Source organism: Periophthalmus magnuspinnatus, chromosome 11 (genome assembly GCF_009829125.3).
Source record: "Periophthalmus magnuspinnatus isolate fPerMag1 chromosome 11, fPerMag1.2.pri, whole genome shotgun sequence".
Lineage (NCBI taxonomy): Eukaryota > Metazoa > Chordata > Actinopteri > Gobiiformes > Gobiidae > Periophthalmus > Periophthalmus magnuspinnatus.
Genome location: NC_047136.2, coordinates 12,627,872 through 12,649,265, shown reverse-complemented (window position 1 = coordinate 12,649,265; position 21,394 = coordinate 12,627,872). Strand labels below are relative to the sequence as shown.

General features: G+C 38.4%; 1 protein-coding gene across 1 annotated transcript in view; it reads right to left on the bottom strand.

Moving 5' to 3' along the window:
• Positions 1 to 1,257: 1,257 nt before the first annotated feature.
• Positions 1,258 to 21,394, bottom strand: part of LOC117378878 (TGF-beta receptor type-2-like) — a 29,113-nt gene continuing 8,976 nt past the window's right edge. Inside the window, exons 4-7 of the mRNA XM_033975566.2 lie at positions 16,914 to 17,689; positions 16,140 to 16,281; positions 3,729 to 3,853; positions 1,258 to 2,948 (exon numbers count right to left, since the gene is read on the bottom strand). Coding sequence (XP_033831457.1) covers positions 2,769 to 2,948; positions 3,729 to 3,853; positions 16,140 to 16,281; positions 16,914 to 17,689 — 1,223 coding nt within the window. The 3' untranslated portion in view covers positions 1,258 to 2,768. The remainder of the gene's footprint in view (positions 2,949 to 3,728; positions 3,854 to 16,139; positions 16,282 to 16,913; positions 17,690 to 21,394) is intronic.

Here is a 21,394-nt window from a genome sequence, read left to right as displayed (position 1 = left end):
CATAGTGTATAGAAACATCTGTGCAGAGTATGGACTGGAAACCCCAAAGGTAGTGGAGAATGAGCCAAGATCCTGTGTGAGTTCAGATACAGACTGACAGAATGGTGATGGCGAACTGACTGGACATTGTGGTGATGGATAAACAACAGAGCAAAGTCATTGTGGTGGACATTACAGTACCAAGTGATGGGAACATCAGGAAAAAGGAACATGAGAAATATGATTTTTTTTTTCTTCTAAATTTGGCTATTTTGGCTTGAGGAAAACTTATCCTTTAAAAACCATATCTCAGAATTATGTAACAGTTTAAAATCTAAATGATCATTTTATTACAGAAACAAATATTGTATCCCAATAAATTACAGAAAAGAAATAGTGCAAGCAACCTTCCTCTCCATACTGGATTATGGGGATGTGGTGTAAATGCAGACTTCAGCCTCTAATATGAAACCACTATTTCACTCTGCCTTTCTTTTTATTACAGGGATGGATTTGAAACTCATCACTGTGTTCTCTAAGAAGCAGCACTGTATGAAATGTATCTATAAGGGACTTCTTCAAAACCTGAAAAAATACCTCACCTGCTCATTAATCAATGATACTGGAACATTTAATACTAGATCATACGACTGCATACGGCTAAGGACGAGACGCACCAAAACTGAGACGGGAAAGAGGCTTTTAGGTGTTTTCCTTTACAAAAATGGAATCCATTTCAAGAAATAGCTAAACTGAAAAAAAAAAAAAAGAAAAAAAAAAGCTAAACTGGATATGTTGGTGGCACAGTCACAATTTAATAATGTGGTAATGAACTTTTATACACACACTGTTATTCAATAACACATCTGTTTTTAATGTTTTATATGGACTTATTTGTTTTGTTAGGTTTTTTTTTTTTTTTTTTAAAAAAAGGGCACCCATGAAAAAGAAAGCCCAGGTGCTCTCATGAGGTTTCCCTATATAAATAAAGATGAAAAAAAAATAAATAGAGAAATACCAGGGACTCAGAGAAGAGCTGGAGAAGGCCTGGAAGGTGAAGACATCAGTGGTGCCTGTGGTCATCGGAGCACTGGAGGAGTGACTACAGCAGATCCCAGGAAAAAATATTAGACATCTCAGTCCACAAACACACAGTACTAGAAACTGCAAAGATACCGCGCAGAACGCTCATATGTACACACACACACACACACACGCCCCCCCCCCCCCCCCACACACATATATATATATAATATAGACACATAATATAGGCACACACACAATAGTTAAACACTTTATTTACAACACTGAGCTTAGTATAAGAAATCCATTGAATTACACAGTATAAAAATGTCTGTAAATCTTTGGTGCATTTTGACATTGGACTGTGACTTCCAGTTAAGAGTCCTGTGTTACATTTCTCTGTAACGCAGGTGTGGTGATTAACCCACCAGTGTGTATCCACAATAACACATATAGTCACTCATTGTATTCAGTCTTTCCTTCTGGCGAGTGTTTGGAAATTGCTCCTTTGAGTTCCCGGTTGATGAATCATTTTACATTTACTCGCAATAAAACAAGGTCACTGCTGCTGCAAAATCCGGAAAGCAAAACACAAGCTGGGTTGAATACATACAAATATTAGTATTTTATAATTATATTTACAATTTCCTACATAAAAAGTAATTACCTGAATGAAAGGATAAAAGGCACATAATACAGTTATATATTATTTGGTGTGCATAGATATTAACTCCTACATCAAAAAATTGAATATTGTGGAAAAAGGCGATTTATTTCAGTAGTTGAATTCACAGGGCCATAGAGGACCTTTGCCATAGCCTGAAAGCCAAGAACTGACAATCATTTCAACACTAATCCATCATGGTACTGACCTCATTCTGCCCCCCACACTTTTTCCTCATTTAAATGGAAAAATTGTGAAGTTTCGCTGCTACAATCTGATATAAAGTAGACTGATTTGTGTAAAATGTTCTATGTTCATGTGCTCCAACAAATCAACACAAGATCAAGATCGGCAGCCTCATACAAAATAACACAACCTGGATGATAATGGAGGCGCCCATGTCAACTTCTGGGATAATGTGAATAAAGTCAATCCAACTCACCTATTATTAATTGAATAGGGATAATTATATTTAATAGTTGCTAAAATACAGAAATATATGTAAATGTATTCTTGTAAATTAGTAAACATTGTGTGTATTACTTCCAGATTTAAAGCTGCTATCTGTAAGTTAATTAAATTTTTTTCACCAGTAGATGGCAGACGTGAAACCTGCTCCCCCCTCCCCTCACCTAGCCCCTCCTCCTTCCCTCACCTGGCCTTTGTTGAAGCTCACCTGTGCTCTCTGGTCTTAGCATCTAGAGGTGATATGTGAGAATACAACAGGGGTGGGTCTACCAATCTAATTACAGGTGGTAGCTTTAAAATAGCTATGTTTCTCCAAACTGCAACAAAAGGCAAAATTCTGTTATACAAGTGCACTGAATAAATACTGTGTGAACTTCTGAAATACATTTAATTGGCCTTTCCACAATACTGCAAAACCGTACTTCCTAATTCCTTGATGTGGACTATGAATAAAGTGCTTAGTTTAAAAGCTTTATTGAAATGTGTACACCCTGAATGCTAAGTCTGTTGAAAGAAGATATTGATCCCATTTTTGTTCAACATTGTACTTTTTCTCTCATTTCAGTCTGCAATAAAATCTCCCAGTAAAAAAACAAAAAACAGTCCCGTCCCTGGCCTGTAGGTGGCGGTGTTTCTACTTGAGGTCTCCCACACAGATCTCCTCAGGGATCTTCTCCTCTGAATTGGAGCGCCCGGAGAGTTTGTCCAGGTATTCCATCTCACTGAAGCGCTCGGACACACAGTGAGCCGTGAGCCGCGCCTCCGGGTCGTGGTCCCAACAGTCCTGGATGGAGGAGCAGATGAGCTGGATGCCCTGTAGGGGGAGCAAGTGCAAAATGTTAAGAAGAGGAAAGCATTTATGACAGTATACATAGAGATAGACACATTTTATGTTAGATTCAGTGCTTTCAACCTAGATTTTTTCTGAAATTTATTTTTGCAATGTCAATATTGTATTGAAATGTTAGTATTGATCTTCTTCCCACCACTTTTAGAGCTTAAATAAGAAAAAAATGTGAAATGTGCATTAAGGGTACTGGATATATATGAACTGGCGTCTTGTGTTCATTAATCTGATAAATTAAGACAAAAAAAAACAACAACAACAAAAACAACAAAACAAAACAAAACATGAAAACATAAAAAAATTAAATAAATTTAAATTAAATTAAATTAAAATGAAATAAAAAAATAAAAATAAAATAATTGGCACTTTTGTTTAAACCACATTCAATATTTTATTACTTCCATCATTTATTTTTATTTTGTTAAATTGTATGCATGCATTTGATTCTGGGAAATGCAAATATTATACCATCTATCAGCACTGACAAAGAATATGCCATTTTTTAGAACATGTTTATATTCAGAACCTGTTCCTATGCATTTCTGTACAGCTCAGACCTTACATAGACATGGGAAAAGAGAAAGGAGTTCCCTGTATAGGACTAATAGTGGTACTTAAATATATCTTATGTTCACTAAAAACTCTCAAAACAAGTCTCAAGTTTTTCCCTCAAGTATCAAAATCTGAAACTTAAGTACCATGATAACCCTAGTAGCATACTCTTATCTGTACAACTTAAGTTCTTACTGTGTGGTTGGTCCATGTGTTTGGGATTTCGGGACGTCCTCTGTCCCTGAGCACGCTGTCCTTCATACTCTCCACACAGGGATGCTCACGCAGGTTCCCAAAAGGCGGCTCGTACTCCTTCACCTCTGCAAAACAACATCACAAATATAAGTTTTATCATAACAAAAAACAATGGTGCACCAGTTGAGTGTAGTTTAACAGTACTCCAAAAGTTTAATGTGGGCTTCAACTGCCCCCAAAGAACCTCATCCAGATTTAAAAGGCTTTAGATAGTAGTCAAGAGGCGCAAAGGACAAAGGGAATGTTGCTACAGAAAAACACTTGTCGTCCTCATATTTTAAACAGTATTCTTCTCAGAGTCTCTCACAGAACTGGAGCTTTGTGCAGAGCTCCCACACAAATGCCAAACTCGCCTCAAAAGTCGTTTTCAGCAAAGTTTACTCCAGGCCACAACCCACGATGTTTGGACAGGCGAGACAAAAGAGTTCAAAGATAAAAGAATGAATGTAGAATGTAATGTACAGTAATGACAAAATGAAAAATGTAAAATTAAACTATGTTCTACTCCAATGACGTTCATCTGATCTTCCAATAAATTATTTTTCCAGACCAAGGTTTAGTTTGTTTTCATATCTGACAGTTTCGATTGCTCACTAGCGGTCTTCCTCAGAATGGTCACATGATGTTGCTGTGACGTGTCCAGTCAGCTGATTTAAGATTTTGGTGCTGTCTTCCTACTGGCGGAGGCAAGACGACAGCGCCATCTGCAGTTCGGTTTCCTCAGGACAGTATCTCCGGTGTGTGAGAGTAAAAAGGCCCCCTCGTCTCGGTTTAAAGTCCCATGTGCACGTTCCCGTATTTCGATTTCCGTCTTAATCCACTGATGTTTGTTGTCCTCTGTCCCAGTGATGTTTGTTCCATCCCAAAATCCAAAAAAGAATCAGTTAAAATAAATGATGTTCTTTTTTATTTTTGGGGGAGAATAACTTCATTTTCTCAAGACTTTGTAAAAAAGTTATGCATCTGTATTTTATCTCTGAGGCCAAGTATTAAGTTAAGATAAATACATCTATGCAGCTTGTCACTATTCAATTTATACAATGTTTCACAGTATTGGTAACGTCTTGGTATCCACGGAGACAAGTTTGAGTTTGAGGTCAGATCTGTGGAGAGGCAATCATGCTCACAATACAAACTCATGTTTTCGTGAGTTATTTTTAACAAGAAAACACCTCTGTTATTGAGAGGATATATACGTGTTTAAATGTTAAAGCCATACAGACAGATGTGACCCCCACCAGAAAAGTTACATAGTGCACCTTTAAAGCAGGATAATGTGTAAAATAGTGGGTAAAAGAAGGAACAATGTTAAGTTTGAATTCTGTGACCAATTTATTTCCCAACTTAGATCAAAAACCAAATTCACACATATTTAATCTGCGTTCTTCTCTCAAACAGAAAACACTCTGTTCCACCTTGTGATGTCATGTGGTAATACAGGAAGTGCTACACTGTGTTTTTAAACTCTATACATCTTCACTAGAATCATTTGCATAATTTCAGCCCTGGAATTGCTTATTTTTAGTGAACAAAAGGTAAAAGGTGGCTATTAACTTGAAAACTACCGCTTTATGACATCACAAGGTGGAACAAAGCATTTTGGGCTTTGGAAATGTAGACGGGTTAATAATGAAGGATTCTTCAACCAAACAAAACACAACTCCAGGTCTGTTTTTGATGAGGTTCACAACATTGTAACATGACTTAAAGCTCACAAGAGTCAATTTTGTGTAATATAGAACCTTTACAGTAAAACGCTCTTTTACTTTGGTCTACAGCATTCCGGTATGCTAAATCTTGAGATACACAAGTGCAAGTACAAGTAAATCACACCAGATTTACTACACAGCCAAGCGTCTCTTTCATAGCTCAGGACTCATGTTCAAACCTGTGCTCTTCCTGCCTGTGCTGTGAGGAATCTCAGCTCACTTCAGGATCTTAATGTTTGTGACAGGAACGATCACTACGGGATCAGAACACTCATCTCACTTATCTCAGGAATCCTTTTCACAGATGGCTCACCGCTAATAAATAGAAACACTTTTGTAGCATAACTGTGTGTACTATAAAAGCTTAAGTGGTGGAAAGAGTATTGGAAATTCGTGCAGTTACAAGACTAAAAATGTACTCAATTAGAAGTACTACTGCCAAAATTGCACTGAAGTAAAAAGTACAGCTTCTTAATGTACTTTTTTAACACGGTTTTAGTATAATTTTAGGTCAATAATTTTACATAACTTGATTATTTAAACAATTTGAAGTTGCTCTGAATGTATATACAGTGGATTGGGAGTATGGGGACCTGTGATGTACTCAGTATCTCATATTACGTCAAATGTATTACATGGTTACAATTATACTCAATTACTAGTACAGGTACATGTTTTACTCCAAAAAGTACAATTACCCAAAAATCTACTGAGTTACAATAACGTGCGTACTGGGGTATTTGAAATTTGTTAGTGTCCATCCCTGAAAAAACAAAAAACCTGCAAAAGAATACATTGAAATTGAAGGATATGTATTACTTACTTATTTCAGACTTTAGTACTTTATTATAGATTACTTACATTTATATATAGGCACTGTGTTGTGTGTGCGTCCCTACTCCAGAACAAAGTGAGTGAGTCTGTACAGGACTGGACTTGTAGAGCTGCACATTTTTATCTCCGTCATTAAAGGCCCAGAACATACACCTCAGACATGATTCATATGGAGCTGTGTGAGGAAGTGCATTATGGGAAAACCCTTCCATCTTTAGAATAGTAGTGACTCATATGAAAAAAAGGAAAGGAAATACAATACTACTACTCAAAATGCAACTATTTACAATGTCATTACTGGTATCAAACGGTCGACTGGTTAAAGATGATATGAAGGGTTAATAGAGATGATGGTTATTATTACCCAAGCCCGAAATGATTTTCAAAATATTTTTACATTTTAATTTGAGATGACAAAAGTTAGACTTCAAACTACTACTACTTCAAATAAGTATCTCGTGTCAATACTAGTTTTAGCATGAATTAACTGATTTTTGACCCTCTTGATGATCCTATGGTACATAAGGTGATACACTGCTACTACTTATGGAAGTTTATTAAATTCGGTAAGCACAATATAAATATATAATTAAATGTATTCATCTTTTTGTTGCAAATTTACATAATCATAAGCAAAATTAAAATCCAGCACTGAATTTGTCAAAACACAGAGCTCACAGTTGAAGTTTAAAGGTTTAAAGGTTTGTGGTCTGGCACTGAAACAGAGCCACACCCAGTCATTGGCCAATACACACAGAGGAGAGTGTTTGGCCTTTGTTATTACAGGTTAAAAGTACTTTACAACTTCGGACGTAGTTAAAATCGACTTTGTAAACTTTCTATCTGAGCATGTTTATATCTTCATTTCCAAACAATGGTCTTCCAAATACAGAAATCCTAGCAGTGAGTGGGACAGTGTATACACATGTGCAACATCACAATTGGGTCCAGTGCTAGAGGAAATATTTTGTTGTGGAAAAAATAAATTAAGCTCTAAACCTGCTATGGCGGCTTTTCAAAACACAAGTGAAGTGTTGCTGTGTGTGCAAAAAGTCACGTTGGACAATGGTACAGCAATAACACAGAAAATAAAAGGGAATGAATAACACCAGTAAAAAACAGCTAGAATAGAAAAGTGTCAAATTTGCGAAACAGGCAAAAAATGTAATATATGTTTTGGCACTTGTCAAGCAGGTTTTCACTGTGGGGAAACTGCTGCCACAAAAACACATTACATTTAGCTGCAAAAGCAATTGGTGACAAGGAGGTTTTAAAGGTCCTATATTATACAAAATGGACTCTTGTGAGCGTTTAGCCGTGTTAGAATGTTGTTATCTCCTCAAAAACATACCTGGAGTTGTGTTTTGTTTCATTCACACATGTTTGAGGAATCCTGCATTATTAATTTGTCCACATCTCCAAACCTCAAAATGCTCCGTTCCACCTTGTGATGTCATGAAGTGATAGTCTTCACGTTGACAGCTATATTTACCTTTAGTTTAGTAGAGATTGAGGGCTGAAATAATGTATAGAGTTTAAAAACACAGTGAAGCACTTACTGTATCACCATATGACATCACAAGGTGGAACACAGCGTTTTCAGGTTGAGGGAAGGACATGGACTAAATTTGTAGTGTTTGTGAGTTAAACATGTGTGAAACAAAACACAATTCTAGGTATGTTTGTGATGAGGAAACAACATTATAACATAGATAAAAAAAATAGTGCAGTATGGGCCCTTTAACAACAAATATTCTATATAAAGGAGCAGGAAATATGGAGATTTTTTTCCAATATCAAGTTAATACGGTAATTTTATTTTATTATTTTATTTAAAGTCAACATATTTTTTGTCTGTTTTTCATTTACCTGTGACAAGATTATGCCAACATTATTTTGTTAATTTATACTTGGTTACAGGTCACAAACTAGTAAAAATAGTAAAAAAAATAAATAAATAAATAAAATAAAATAAAATAAATGTAATTAAATTATAATTGTGACTGTTTTAGAAGCAAAAATATTCAACTCTTTCCTTCATTTCTATAACACTGATGTAGCTGTAGACCTCTTTATGTCACTTAACCCTATTAAATGTACCATACGTGTGGAAAGTTGTGCTGATCTATTTGTTTTCATGGTAATACGACATAACAAACTGCCCTTATGTTTCCTTCAGTTAACACTAACAGCTCTGTCTGCTCTTCAACCGGCTGCGGTGGAGTTTACACTTGTTTGTGGTTTGTAGCAGGCCTTTAAAACCCTTTTACACTAATGAACAAAACACACAACAAGACTATTACTTTTGGTGAAACTTTGTCAAATTTTTTCCCGTCTGGCAAGTCTATTCTGGTGCTTACGTTTTGAAATATGTTTTAGATCAGATGCCCTTTCTAACTCACCCTTTAGAGAGCATGATGACTGAAGTCTTTTTGTCAGAAGAAACAAGTTAAAATGTGTGGTTTAACAATGGTATGTCCTTGTGAGGCTACCATAATTCCCCACATGAGTAAATAAAGATGAATTGGTGCTTTGGAGATATGCAAAGTTAGAATATTGATTATTTTTCTGCACTTTTATGGTTCATTTTACAACTTCATGCTACATGAGCCTCAACCATGACATTTCCTGGCACGCTTTAGCTCATTTCTGGTTAACTGGCATAATATTGTTTGAATACATTGGGATAATGAAAATAAATCCATTTAAATTTTTTTTTTTTTTTAAATTGACGTTTTTCAGCCTAATAGTTGGTAATAACCTTATATATGTGTTATCAATGTAGATTAACAGAAAAAAATAAAATAATAACTAATACATAAAATGAATACTGGATATAAATAAAAAAAAATAGTACTCCAGAAATACAGCTCATGTCAAGTGAAAAATGTCTACTTTTCCTCTAAATTCTAGTTTAATTTTAATTTAATTTTTCTAGTTGGACATGCTTCTTTATGTCACACAGTAGGTTAGTGTAAGTTAGAGGGATTTTTGTTTCCAATTCAATAACACAAGTCTTTAAGCCAATAATGTTACAAATTTGACAAATGCTTTTTGTTCATTCTGAAGATTTACAGTAACTGGGGAAACACCAAACAGTGTGAGCACAGGATCAGGACCAAACTGAAATTGGCAGACATTTGACAGCATATGAAATATTTTTGTCCAATGGGGGTTAAAAATCATTTCTGTCCATATTGCTCAGTCTTACCAGTAAAGACCCTTTTCTCACTGTTACAACCAAACCCCAGCTTACATCCACATTAACACGTCTATTTGTGAACGTTTATGTGACAGTGACAGAGTACCACCAGTCCCTGTGGATTTACCCTTAAACACTTTTAGCTCCTGTGGCTTGTCCCGTTTTCCGTGGTCTGAGCTCAAATGGAAGAATTTAAACATGGACCAGGGCTATACAGTTTACACCGAACGATCAGGCTCTATAGTGAAACAGTCACATCAAAATACAGACAAATGAGGACTAGAACTAGACACAACCTGGACCAAACCAAGTGACAGAAATACCGGGCTAAACATACCAGCAAAAGCTCTACAAACCACCTCATCTGTCTTGTACATATTCATTTACAGGTCTTTTTATTGCTCAAAAATACCATAATAAACATGCATTCTCACTGTGTGCGGCTCACCTCTCTCCACAGATCTGACCTGTAGCTTGGCGTGTGCTACGTGCTTGTCTCCGTGGAGATAGGTATTTACAATATTCAATGCGTCTTTAACCAGGTCAGAAATTGAACATGCCTGTCACTATAACAAATTTTAAAGTGTGATATATTGCTGAAGTGAATATAAACGATAATATTGCAACAAATGTATGTCCTTTAACCCAAGAGCAGATTTAAACCACAAAAAATATTCAAAATGTACAATATTCTTGAAAAAAATAATGAACTGAAATAAATATAGGCCTAAAATCTAACTATACCTTGATCCTGCTAAAATTAAGACTAAACCATATCTCAAAAACCTAACGGAAATACCAAAAGTATCCTGCATTTCCTTTGGTGACGTACCCACACCACAGTTTGAGAAGCACTGCTCTATAATATAACAATATGGTGTACATTTAAACATCTGGGACACATCTGCTCGTCCCGGTCCAGACCTCTGCCTGTGGGGACGAAGGCGTAGCTCTGTCCACATTCAACAACACTCTGGCATTATCCACACACAGCCCCACCCACCTGAGGGAAAACCAAATCTGGACCAGCCAAATTATACAGCAGCGATGGTTAGGGAGTATTTAGAGAGGCAGCAACACAAGGCTAGCTTATTTGCTCGAGAAACATAAGAAATACAGGCCACATTTTATTCGCAGCAAATCCTTCACTTAATGTGGGTTCACTTTGGTAAATTCTGCTACTTTTCATGATCAAGTCTAATGTTGGGTATTATATTGCTTATGGACTATATATGGTTCATAAAGCTGAGTCAAATCCATAGACCAGATATAAAGGGAGGCGCTTCGGTCCAGTTTGAGTTCACTTTGTATTAGAAAACTGTCGCTCAGCTCCCTGTAAATACTGCTATCAGGCTTCATTTGACTTGAGCCGAACACTATGGGTGATGTCAGACTCGCTTAGTCCACTTCTTTATACAATCTATGGACAAACAAACATATTTAGTACCATATTTACATCATAACATTTACATAAGCTCCTTACTGTGGTCTTATAGTCAGTAGTGTTGCAGACAATGCTAATAACTGCTACTACTACTACTTTTTACAACACTTTTATCACTACTACTACTACTGTTTTCACTGCTATACCAACTATAAACTATCCACAGTTACATCCCACAACTTTTAAAACTTGTAATTCATATTTCTCCCCTTTCAAAGTATCCTTGGCCTTTCTATTCTGTTGTCTGAAAAATAAAAATAAAAACATAAAAATACTCAGTCCTAGGAGAGCACTATAGCGAGTTGCCAGGTAGTGACACCAAAAATGAATACTATGGTTAGTCCTAAAAGAAACATTTTTAAGACGTTGTTATTCTGTCTTGCGGCTGAAAGTTGCCCAGCCCTATAGTTACACATTGTATAAGTACACAGAGAGACAGGGGAATAGTATTTGTCCGTTATGATAAGACATAGACGTGGATGTGTCACCGCACCGTGCACAGCTGCTCCTGCTTAGTCTGAGGTTAAACTGTCACTGGTGAGTCAGGGGTCTACACGGCTTTATCTGAGCAACTTCAACAAAACAAGATTACAACAATACCAGAAGTACTCCGCAATTTGTATGTGCACTTGTAACTAAAATCACAGTTTTACTTCATTTAAAAGGCCCATATTACACTATTTTCTACATTATAATCTTGTTTCCTCATCAAAAACAGACCTACAGTTGTGTTTTGTTTCATTCACACATGTTTAACACACAAACTCATATTTAGGCCCTTTTCTCAAACAGAAAACACTCTGTTCCACCTTGTGATGTCATCATGTGGTAATACAGGAAGTGCTCCAATGTGTTTTTACACTCGATCCACCTTCACTAAAATCATTTGGTACATTTCAGCCCTGGAATTCCTGATCTCTACTGACCAAAAGGTAAAAGGTAGCAGTTAACTTGAAAACTACCACTTCATGACATCAGAAGGTGGAACATAGCAATTTGAGCTTTGGAGATGGAGACAGACTAATAATAAAAGATTACTCAAACATGTGTGAATGAAACAAAACACAATTCCACATTATAGCATGGCTTAAAGCTCACAATAGTCAATTTTTGTGTAACATAAGACCTTTGAATACTTAATTACCCTATTAATACATAATTAGAAAATATTACAGTTATCATCTTTAAGTCTGAATAGTCAATATATAGTTTGATTGCAATTTAGCCAAAACATGGAGAAAATAATATAACACACCAGGCAAAAATCTCCATATAAACACAAAGAAAACAGACACTGCACCTAAAAAGCTACATAGTACATCTTTAATTTAGGAAGAACCAAAGAGTATGAATGAATGTTTGATGGCTTAGGGGGAACCAAGAGCCAGCATCGCTCTCATTTCTTGTCTAGTCCTAAAATTTTAAATGCACACCTCAGTCCCAGTTTTCTATGAGCCAAATGCCTTCCTTTCCCACTCCTTCATTAGGAAATAACTCATAGTATTTATTCACTCTTATGACCCTGAAGTGAACTATTCTGTTCCTGTTTCCTCTTTAATAAAGTACAGCTTCTCTGGCTGTTCCCAAACCAGTACTATGTAGCCTATGTAAAAGAAAAACCCTGTAAAAGTCTGCCCCAGCTGTTTTATCTATTGTCTCTATTCTGGGACCCTCTGCTTCCTGTCTCCTGCTTTAGATTAGCCCCTGCTCTGTCTGCTCTGTCTGGGCATACATAAGAGTACACTGTAGGCTGGAGTTAGGAGTGATAATGCCACGCTGCCTCAGGGATGGAACAAATGACAGAGGCAGACATGAAAACAAGAGTAAACAGGGTTAGGGTTAGCTTTGAAGAGGTTTAGCTAAAATATAGGTCAAATCACTGCATAATTCCGAGACAACAGCCTCTTTATTTTTTACCATCGCAACAGATAAATGAATACTTTTTAATGTCCAGTTTGTAATGTGAGAAGAATACAAGACTGAAAATTGAACACATTGACTGGTTTGGTTTGTGCTGTGTGGCTCAGTGGTAGAGGTGGAATACATATGCTGTTCTCTCGGGTCCATTTCCCTAAATGCTTTGTCCTAGGGGTGCACGATAGCTAGAATATGGTGTGATTCTAGCTCACACAGATGAATGCTGTCGTTGTGTCCTTGGGCAAGACACTTAACCCACCTCGCCCTCAGTGTCTGCGTACACTGATGTATGAATGTGTGTGTGGATGGGTGAGTGGTTCCTTGTTGTAAAGCGCTTTGAGTGCCTTGAAGGTGGAAAAGTGCTATAGAAAAATGTGACCATTTACCATTTTACCAATATAATTAGGATTAAATCAGGATTCATGTACTTAGTATCCCAACATTGCCTTTAAGAGGTAACTAAAGCCAGCTTCTTCTTCTTCTTCTTCTTCTGAGAGCTCATGCTTCTCTGTGATTGGTTAAATCTACCTGTCACTCACTTAGAACGTTACAACACCGGACCAATAGGAGGAGTGGGTGGGAGAGAAGCACTGAATCACAATATGATTTGTCCAAGACAGGTTATCGTCACAGGGATACGATATGATTTGATTTTTATTGCTACAACCTACTTTGTCCTATCAACTTTTGCAGCAAATAACAAGTACAAGTAAAAGTACAAGTAGAATTAGATCAGTATATGGATTGAATATAGACACACATGAGTCTAGTGTTTAAACCGGCTCAGATTAACAGTCACTACATTTACACTGATGCCAAGAAAACTGAATAACTGACCTAGTCTAATTTAATTAAAAATGCATGTAAATTCGGGAACTATGATTGAGGTGTTGTGAATCCGTCTACACAATCCCAATAACACATCTGGAGAAGCTGATACATAGTTACATACATACCGATACCTGCTACATGTAGGTTTACATTAGGGGCAGGCTAGGAGAGGTGTTCACAGCACTGGATAAGAAACAGCCAGGAAAATATCAGACATGTGTTTGGATGTGCACTCACACCAGCGATGACAAACTACGGCCTCTCCACCGTGTACTAGCACATGTTGTTATATTTTGGTCCACTACGTTTAAGGGAAAGAGAAAACCACCAGAACAGAGTGTGTGTTCTTAGCATATATGGTTGTACAGCGCACTCGTAGCTCCATGTGCACGTTAACATAGTGAGTAGAGTTAGCAGAGACAGACTGAGGCCTCCTGCTGGAGCCTAGCACATCCTTGTCTCCGTCCTTGTCCCTCTTTACATTCAGAGCGACCCTAAGGCTGCGCTCTTTGAAAAACAGGAAGCTCTTTATTTTCTTTCACAAGGTGTACCCACAGGACACACACGGCTGCTGTCGCTCAAAGGCAAAACAAGGGGGATTGTGGGTCGTAGTGTTGTGTACAAAGTCTAAGGCAGGAGGGACTGACGATCGACATAGGTCCAAACAGGAAAGTACCAGCCACATACCCACGGCTGGCATTTCCCATTCATTCAAAACACCAGAGTGACCCCAAATTATACCTTAGCCCTAGAATCAAACATAAGTAAAGTATTTTTACTACTCAGGATTTACAACTCTATAGCATATATCATAATATGCATAAGCAACTCATATTTTTCTATTATATAACACTTATATACATGCAAAAACGGTTTTAAATATTGCTTGTCTCCATGAAGAGGTTATTGCTTAGCCTGCCCTAGAATGTTCCACAATATCGCATTAAACTTCATGTAGCCAAGCAGGTGACCCCACTAAGTCATGTTACTAGTCAGCTCCATGTAGAGGGTTAGTAAGAATACACGTGTTCTAAGGTGTCTTGAGCAGTAAATACAGCTGTAATTGAATAAATGTAAGAAAGACAAGTTTAATGTCATACCACGGAACATTCAGGGCAACGCAATTACATCTCCATCTGAAAAGTTATGTAGAAAGCTGCACATATCAGCGCTAAACCTAATATAACCTTTTTAGCCTGAATTCGTGGGAACCCTGTGGCAGTGGAGACAGTGACAGGCCAAACGGGACCTCAGAGACACAAGAGGAAGTGGAACAAACGGAGCGGTGTCACGGTGAAATACGGCCCCGCGCTCTGCTCCACACAATCACACCACGCTCCGGTATTATTCACACATATCCTGGCCTTGTTTTGGTTCCACTCTGACAAACAGGAGAAACACACTGATCCTGGGGACACGCACAGACAGATGGAGCCCACACACCGTTCTCACAGGCAGACTGAGGCAACCGGGACGGGTACATATCTGGGTTTTTATGTACATCTTTAAAGAATTGCAGGATACTAGTTCAAAAAGTCATGAAAAGTCAAACTGTTAGATTTGTCAAGGCTTTGCAGAACATGGTTTTCAATAGACAAATCTATTTAGCGCAATAACAGCAAATTTGAAGGTGCACTATGTAACTTTCTGGTTAAGGGTCCGCTATCTGCTTGTAGAATGTCCCACAGTATGGCATTACAACTTTAATATAACCTAGGAGACAAGCAGATAATGCCAACAGGTCAAATTGCAGGTCAGATCTGTGGAGAGGCAACCCCTTCACAGTTGGAAAGTATGTTTTGTTTTTGTTTTGTTTTTTAGTAACACCTGAAATTCAGAATATGTGAGATTTACAAGTCTAATGCCATCCTGGGGAACATTTTTCCAATAACATCTCCATGGAGACAAGAAAAACGGCAGAACCTCCACCAGAAAGGTTACATAGTGCACCTTTTATGTTATTCGTGGACATGATCAAATGTAGTTTCACTGATTTTAACAGCAGAGGATGATAAAAAAAATTCTTTATATCGTACGTTTCACTTGTGGATGAAAAACCAACTGACACTATGGTAGATGTTTACACAGAGTCTGTTGGGAGTTAGCTCAATCAAGTGCGTTACTGGTTTTAATTAGAGTGAGTTCTCAAGAGGATAGACGCATCAAAGAAAGGCCACAGGTTAAGTTTACCACTATATATGTATACCACAGCAGCAGAAGCACAGTACGAGAGAGAATATCGACCATCTTACACTGCTGTTGTTTGTTTCTAGTAAGGCAGTAAGTAGAAATCATAAGCCCATGATTTGTACTTTACCAGCGTCATAACAATACAATGTATAGTTAAATACAGCTACCAAATACGTTTATCAGTTTGAATATCCTGAGTAAGATGTAATGTGCGATTGTCTTACCTCCAATGGCACTGCACCTGGACGTGATTTCCCACAGCACTAGAGCCATAGAGTACACATCGGCCTGTTTAAAAGACTCGATATTTTCTAAGTTGATCCTTGACTCCAACACCTCTGGAGCCATGTACCGTGCTGTTCCCACCTGAAAACACATTAAAGATATAAAACGTGCAAAAGTAAGTCTGAAGTCAAGTCCTATGATTTGATTTTCTCTCTTGGATATTTTTCTGCCAGTTGGGATATTTTAATTGTATTGGAAATGCTGCAGTCTATTTGGATGCATGTCAAAGCTGGCACAGACACTGGGCTCAAGTCGAGGTTGAGTACCAAGTCTTAATCTCGAATCATCGCGCTACAAAATGAAGTCCCAGCCAGTACTTTCAATCCACATTCACAAATTCACATCCAAACTCCCATATTTTTATATATTCACTTTTCTCTTTGTCCCTTCTCTGTACATGACCAAAGCATCTCAAGTCTGCACATATGGCTTTATCTCTCCAAAACCTTTAAGTCTCCAAAGTTACCCACCAAACGACTGCACAGACTGATCACTGATAACTGTGTGTCTTCCTAATTTTTCTACTTTGCATCACTTTTGAGAGATACTGACACTGAGACATTTTCTAACTCAGTTATGCAGATTTTTGTTGTAAGAGAGCAAGTTCAAGGACTAACAGCAGTAATTTTACCGTTCCTATCTTCATTAAATACTATTGGCCTATGGATTGTAGTCACTTGAAACCAGCCCCACGTAACTCGTCCCGTTCGTACCTGTCCACTGTTGGCCAGCTCATCCACAGACAAAGAACTGTCTAGTCTCAGAGCCAGGCCGAAGTCACACAGGCAGCAGCTCAAGCCACTCTTCACCAGGATGTTGGAACTCTTAATGTCCCGATGGGCGATGGGGATCTTGTTCCGTCCGCAGCTTGTATGGTCGCTATGGAGATGTGCCACTCCTTGGGCTAACGACCCTCCTAAAAGCCAAAGATCGTGCCAGCTGATCACATGATGCGTCAGAAAGTCTTGGAGATTCCCTTTGCCGTGATAAGCCGTTATGATCCAATACTGTCTTTGCACTTTCCTCTCTTCCGCTGTCAAAAAGTGCAACACGTTTTCATGTCGCAAATCTGCATCAGAAAATATATCTTTTTCGTTTTTCCATGACGCATACTCCTCATAAGGAAATATTTTGACCGCGACAGTTTCGAATCCTTGCTCCTCGCTCACCGAAGAGCCTTGTTTTAGCTTGGCTCTGTAGACTTCGGCGAATCGACCTTTCCCAACGAGGGCATCCAGCGCAATCGGGAGAAGTTCGGTGTTATGGTTGAGGTTGTTAGCGTGCGTGGAGCTACTGTCCGATCCCTCGTCGTCGATCATGATTGCGTGAGCGTCGCTGTCCAGAGGAGCACCTTTCTTGCGTCGGGAGTTGGCTCTGCGTTGGCGGTAAACTCGGTAAAAGTAAAAGGAGGTGACGACGAAAACGGCCATGACAAAGAGAGGGACCAGGCTGACCAGGACCACAGCCACCACTGGGGAGTCCAGAGAGTCTGAGGGAGGAAGGAGAAGGGAGTTATAGCGTCATGAAGTATAAAAGTATAAAGCTGTGTTGTGTAAAGGTAAGATTAAATAGATGTAGGTTTACTTTTGTACTATTGAAGATATAAGTTTCAAAGGAGGGCTACAGTCAAGGCAAAATGGTCCAGTGAGCATTTGAACCAGTGAACCAAGAGGAACTAACCAAATCTAACTGACTTTGGAGCGACAGTAGCTCAATTGGTAGAGTGTTTCAGAGGTTGGCGGTTTGAATCTCACTCTGGACATAAACATTGCTGACAGCGTGGTCAGATCCACTGTCCCACAAGTTGGCAGCGTGATTCCTACTCTCAAATATAAATGCTGTCATTGTCTACTTGAGTAAGACACTTAACCCACCTCGCAATCAGTATCTGTGTACACTGGTGTATGAACGTGTGTGTGAATGGGTGAGTGGTTCCTTGTTGTAAGCAGCTTTGAGTGCCTTGAAGGTGGAAAAGAGTTATATAAAATTGTGACCATTTACTGCAACAGAATATAACAATTTTATGGAAAAATCTGTCTGTATTTTTTAATTATACTTTTCTGAAACCTAATTCCATGCAGGTCACTCTTCAAATGCACCTGTTGCTAATGTCTGAAAGTTTTTCCAAGACAAATCATAAATGTTTAATCTCATGATCACGATAATAACCCTCTAGTTCAGACTTAATTATATTGTTTTACACTGGACTAAGACAATATGCAGCAGCAGCAGTAGCAGCACAGAAGCTTGTCTCTCTCTCCTGCGGTGGCGAGTATCTTCAGACATGGCTAAAGTTAAACCTGCTCCACACTCAAAGGGCCTGACCACATATTGTGTCTGTGTCAAGTCTACGTTTTATTCTTATAACTTGAGCTGTGGGGAGGCGAAGAGCTGTGGACCATTTTGGAAAACTTTTACTTGCGGTTTGCTCTTTACAGCTGAAGAGAAGACCTATAAAAATGTGTATCTCTAGACACAACAAACCATTTATTTTTTAGCTTTCTAACATGTTGTAAGGTTGTTCCCATATTAAAAACGTACCTGAAGAAGTTTAGAAGTCATCCATGCATGTTTAAGTATTTTAGCAATCTCTCCTAAACCCTATATAAACCCAGCTTACGGTTAGCTGTAAGTTTCTGTGCAATGCTCAACCCACAAGCCTATGTCATCCATGCTGCCACACGACAATTCTCCATAAATATACAAAAACATGATGCAAAACTGTACACAACAACTTCATTAGCGAGATGCTCATCTATTGTGTTGTGATAGGGCTCTGAAGGGGGAGTGACTTAGCACGGGAGCAAAGGGAGGGAGGTTTGAAAATGAAATTGAACCTTATAAAATATGTTAATAAGCCGCTTTCGTCAAATATAATATAGCATTTTCAAAACAATAAAAGGTAACATGGTGATCTAACACTCCATAGAAGCAAAATACCTCCTCTTTAAGAACGGAACAACGAACTTCTCCATATTTACGAAGAATGCATCTAAGAATAAATGTGAAACAACAACCTGAAACTAGGACTCAAACTTTAAAAGCGAACTATTGAGCTTTTCGAAGTGCCTGCCACCTGCTTGCCACCATGTAAATTGTATTATACTTATATCTATCTTCATGGAGATGGTGCTGGTGAGACCTCAAGGCTGAAACGTTATTCTAAATGAACATTGTTGTGCCCATTCCACAATTTGAGTTGACTGTTTCTTTAAAAACAAGTGCAGAGCAGGGTTGCAGTTGTAGGGCGTTAGTTTGCCCAGCCCTCAACTTCACTGGGCTTTTTTCAAACAGGAAACCACATGTCTGAAATCCTCTCTGTGGCCCCAGACGGTTTGTTTGGATTTTTGTAGAATCAGAAGCAACAAACTCGACATATGTCTGGACAGTTCGCCCCAGGCCTGGGACCGTGGAGTAAGTTATAATGGCAAAAAATGTTGAGAATCCAGACATAGGGGGCATTTTAAATGAACCTCAAATTGTAGAAAGTGAATGGGTAATGAAAGAGGCAATAGACAAGCACCACACACCTGTTATTTTAAGGCTTGACTTGCAAATGCAGCTAGAACAACATTGAGACTGGAAAACCTGCTAATGTAAATTACTGTTTGCTAAGAGGCACTGGATTTGGGGGCGGTAGCTCAGTGGTAACAGTGTTAACCTATAAACCCAATGTTAGGTAGTTAGATCCCTGTTCTGACCAGAAAATATTGGTATTATGTCATTACGTCAGCGCACACAGACTGCCTTTGTAAGATTTTGTATGCAATAATTTGTATGCTGTGTGGTGGCGTTTACACTTGCACAATTGTCACATCAAAATTAGACTAAAACTGAAACTAAACCTGGATTAAAACGTGACTAAACCAGGATTAGAATATAGAACCAAACCAACCACTAAACTTGGCTAAAACCAGAACAAAACCAGGACAGATGTGAGGGGGAGAGTGGTACAGATCGGCAGCCAAGCTTCTGCCAGTCTACCCCAAGGCAGCCATGCTTACAAAAATACTGTAGCTTACCACCACTTGATATGGGGAGGTAAGGCTAGACTAAAGCATTACTATTCTGCATTATTTACAAGTCTTTACCTTGTGGATCCATACAGTTTGCCCATGGGTCTAAGTTGCTGAGCTGTCCAATGGAAGTCAAGCTAATAGGATGGATAGTCTCATTTGTGTAGTTACAAAACGAACATTTCAAACTCAATTTCAATACTATGAAAAGTCTTAATACTCAGTACCAATTTTGATAGCACAACATTTGATACCACATAAGAAAAACGTAGCACAGAGTAACAGAAGTCTCTTTAATATCAAAATGTGGTCCTTAATAATTCTGATATAGCTCAAAGTAGTCTGGAAAGGTCCTACTTTGTTCTATTTATATGAATTCTTCAATAATTATAATACAAACCCACCTCTTCTCCCTGGCATCTAATACGAACTAGACAGGATGCCTTATATTTTGTGTTTTATTGTTCCTTGCCTATGTATAGTATAATCTAAGTATTTGTATTTTTGTTGACTTTCATGTGGACACACTTTGGGCAGCTGAAGTTGTTTTTAAATGTGCTCTGAATGGATCTATCTAGTTGCAATACTACTTTTAGTATCAATTCATATCTGGGCATTGACTTTTTTGACAACTCTATCCATGCAACGTTGCTCTTCTTCATTGTTTTTGCTGGAGAGGGTACAGGCTAAAATGTATTCTCAGCTACAGTATAGCTTTCCCCAACTGCATTAGCCATGGAGTAGTTCCCCAGACATTCCCCACAGTGAAGGAGCATATTTCCATGACGCCACTCCACTCAACAGATGCTTCCAATTTGTCTTCAGAGCAGAGCCAAGACAGGTCTAGGAAGTGTAGCTCTATGTCATTGTTGTAGTCAAAATACACAAAAGTCCTCTGCCAGCGTGTAACTGGAGTCTATACGAGCGATGAGTGTCCAAAAGCTGTTAATGATCGCGGCCCTGGCAGACGTAAGCGTGCGCACATGTTAGCGTTCATGTGTGAAAGGCTAACACGACAACATGACAGTAAATGGTCTAATGAAATGTGGACGTAGTAACAGCTGTGATGTGGTACAGATGTGGTAACGGGACTGTCTGTGCAAAGGGTTAATGAAGTGTTTAGTAGAAGACATGGCACTGGATGCAGAGTCAGCTGGTCTTAAGATGTTTAAAAGCAA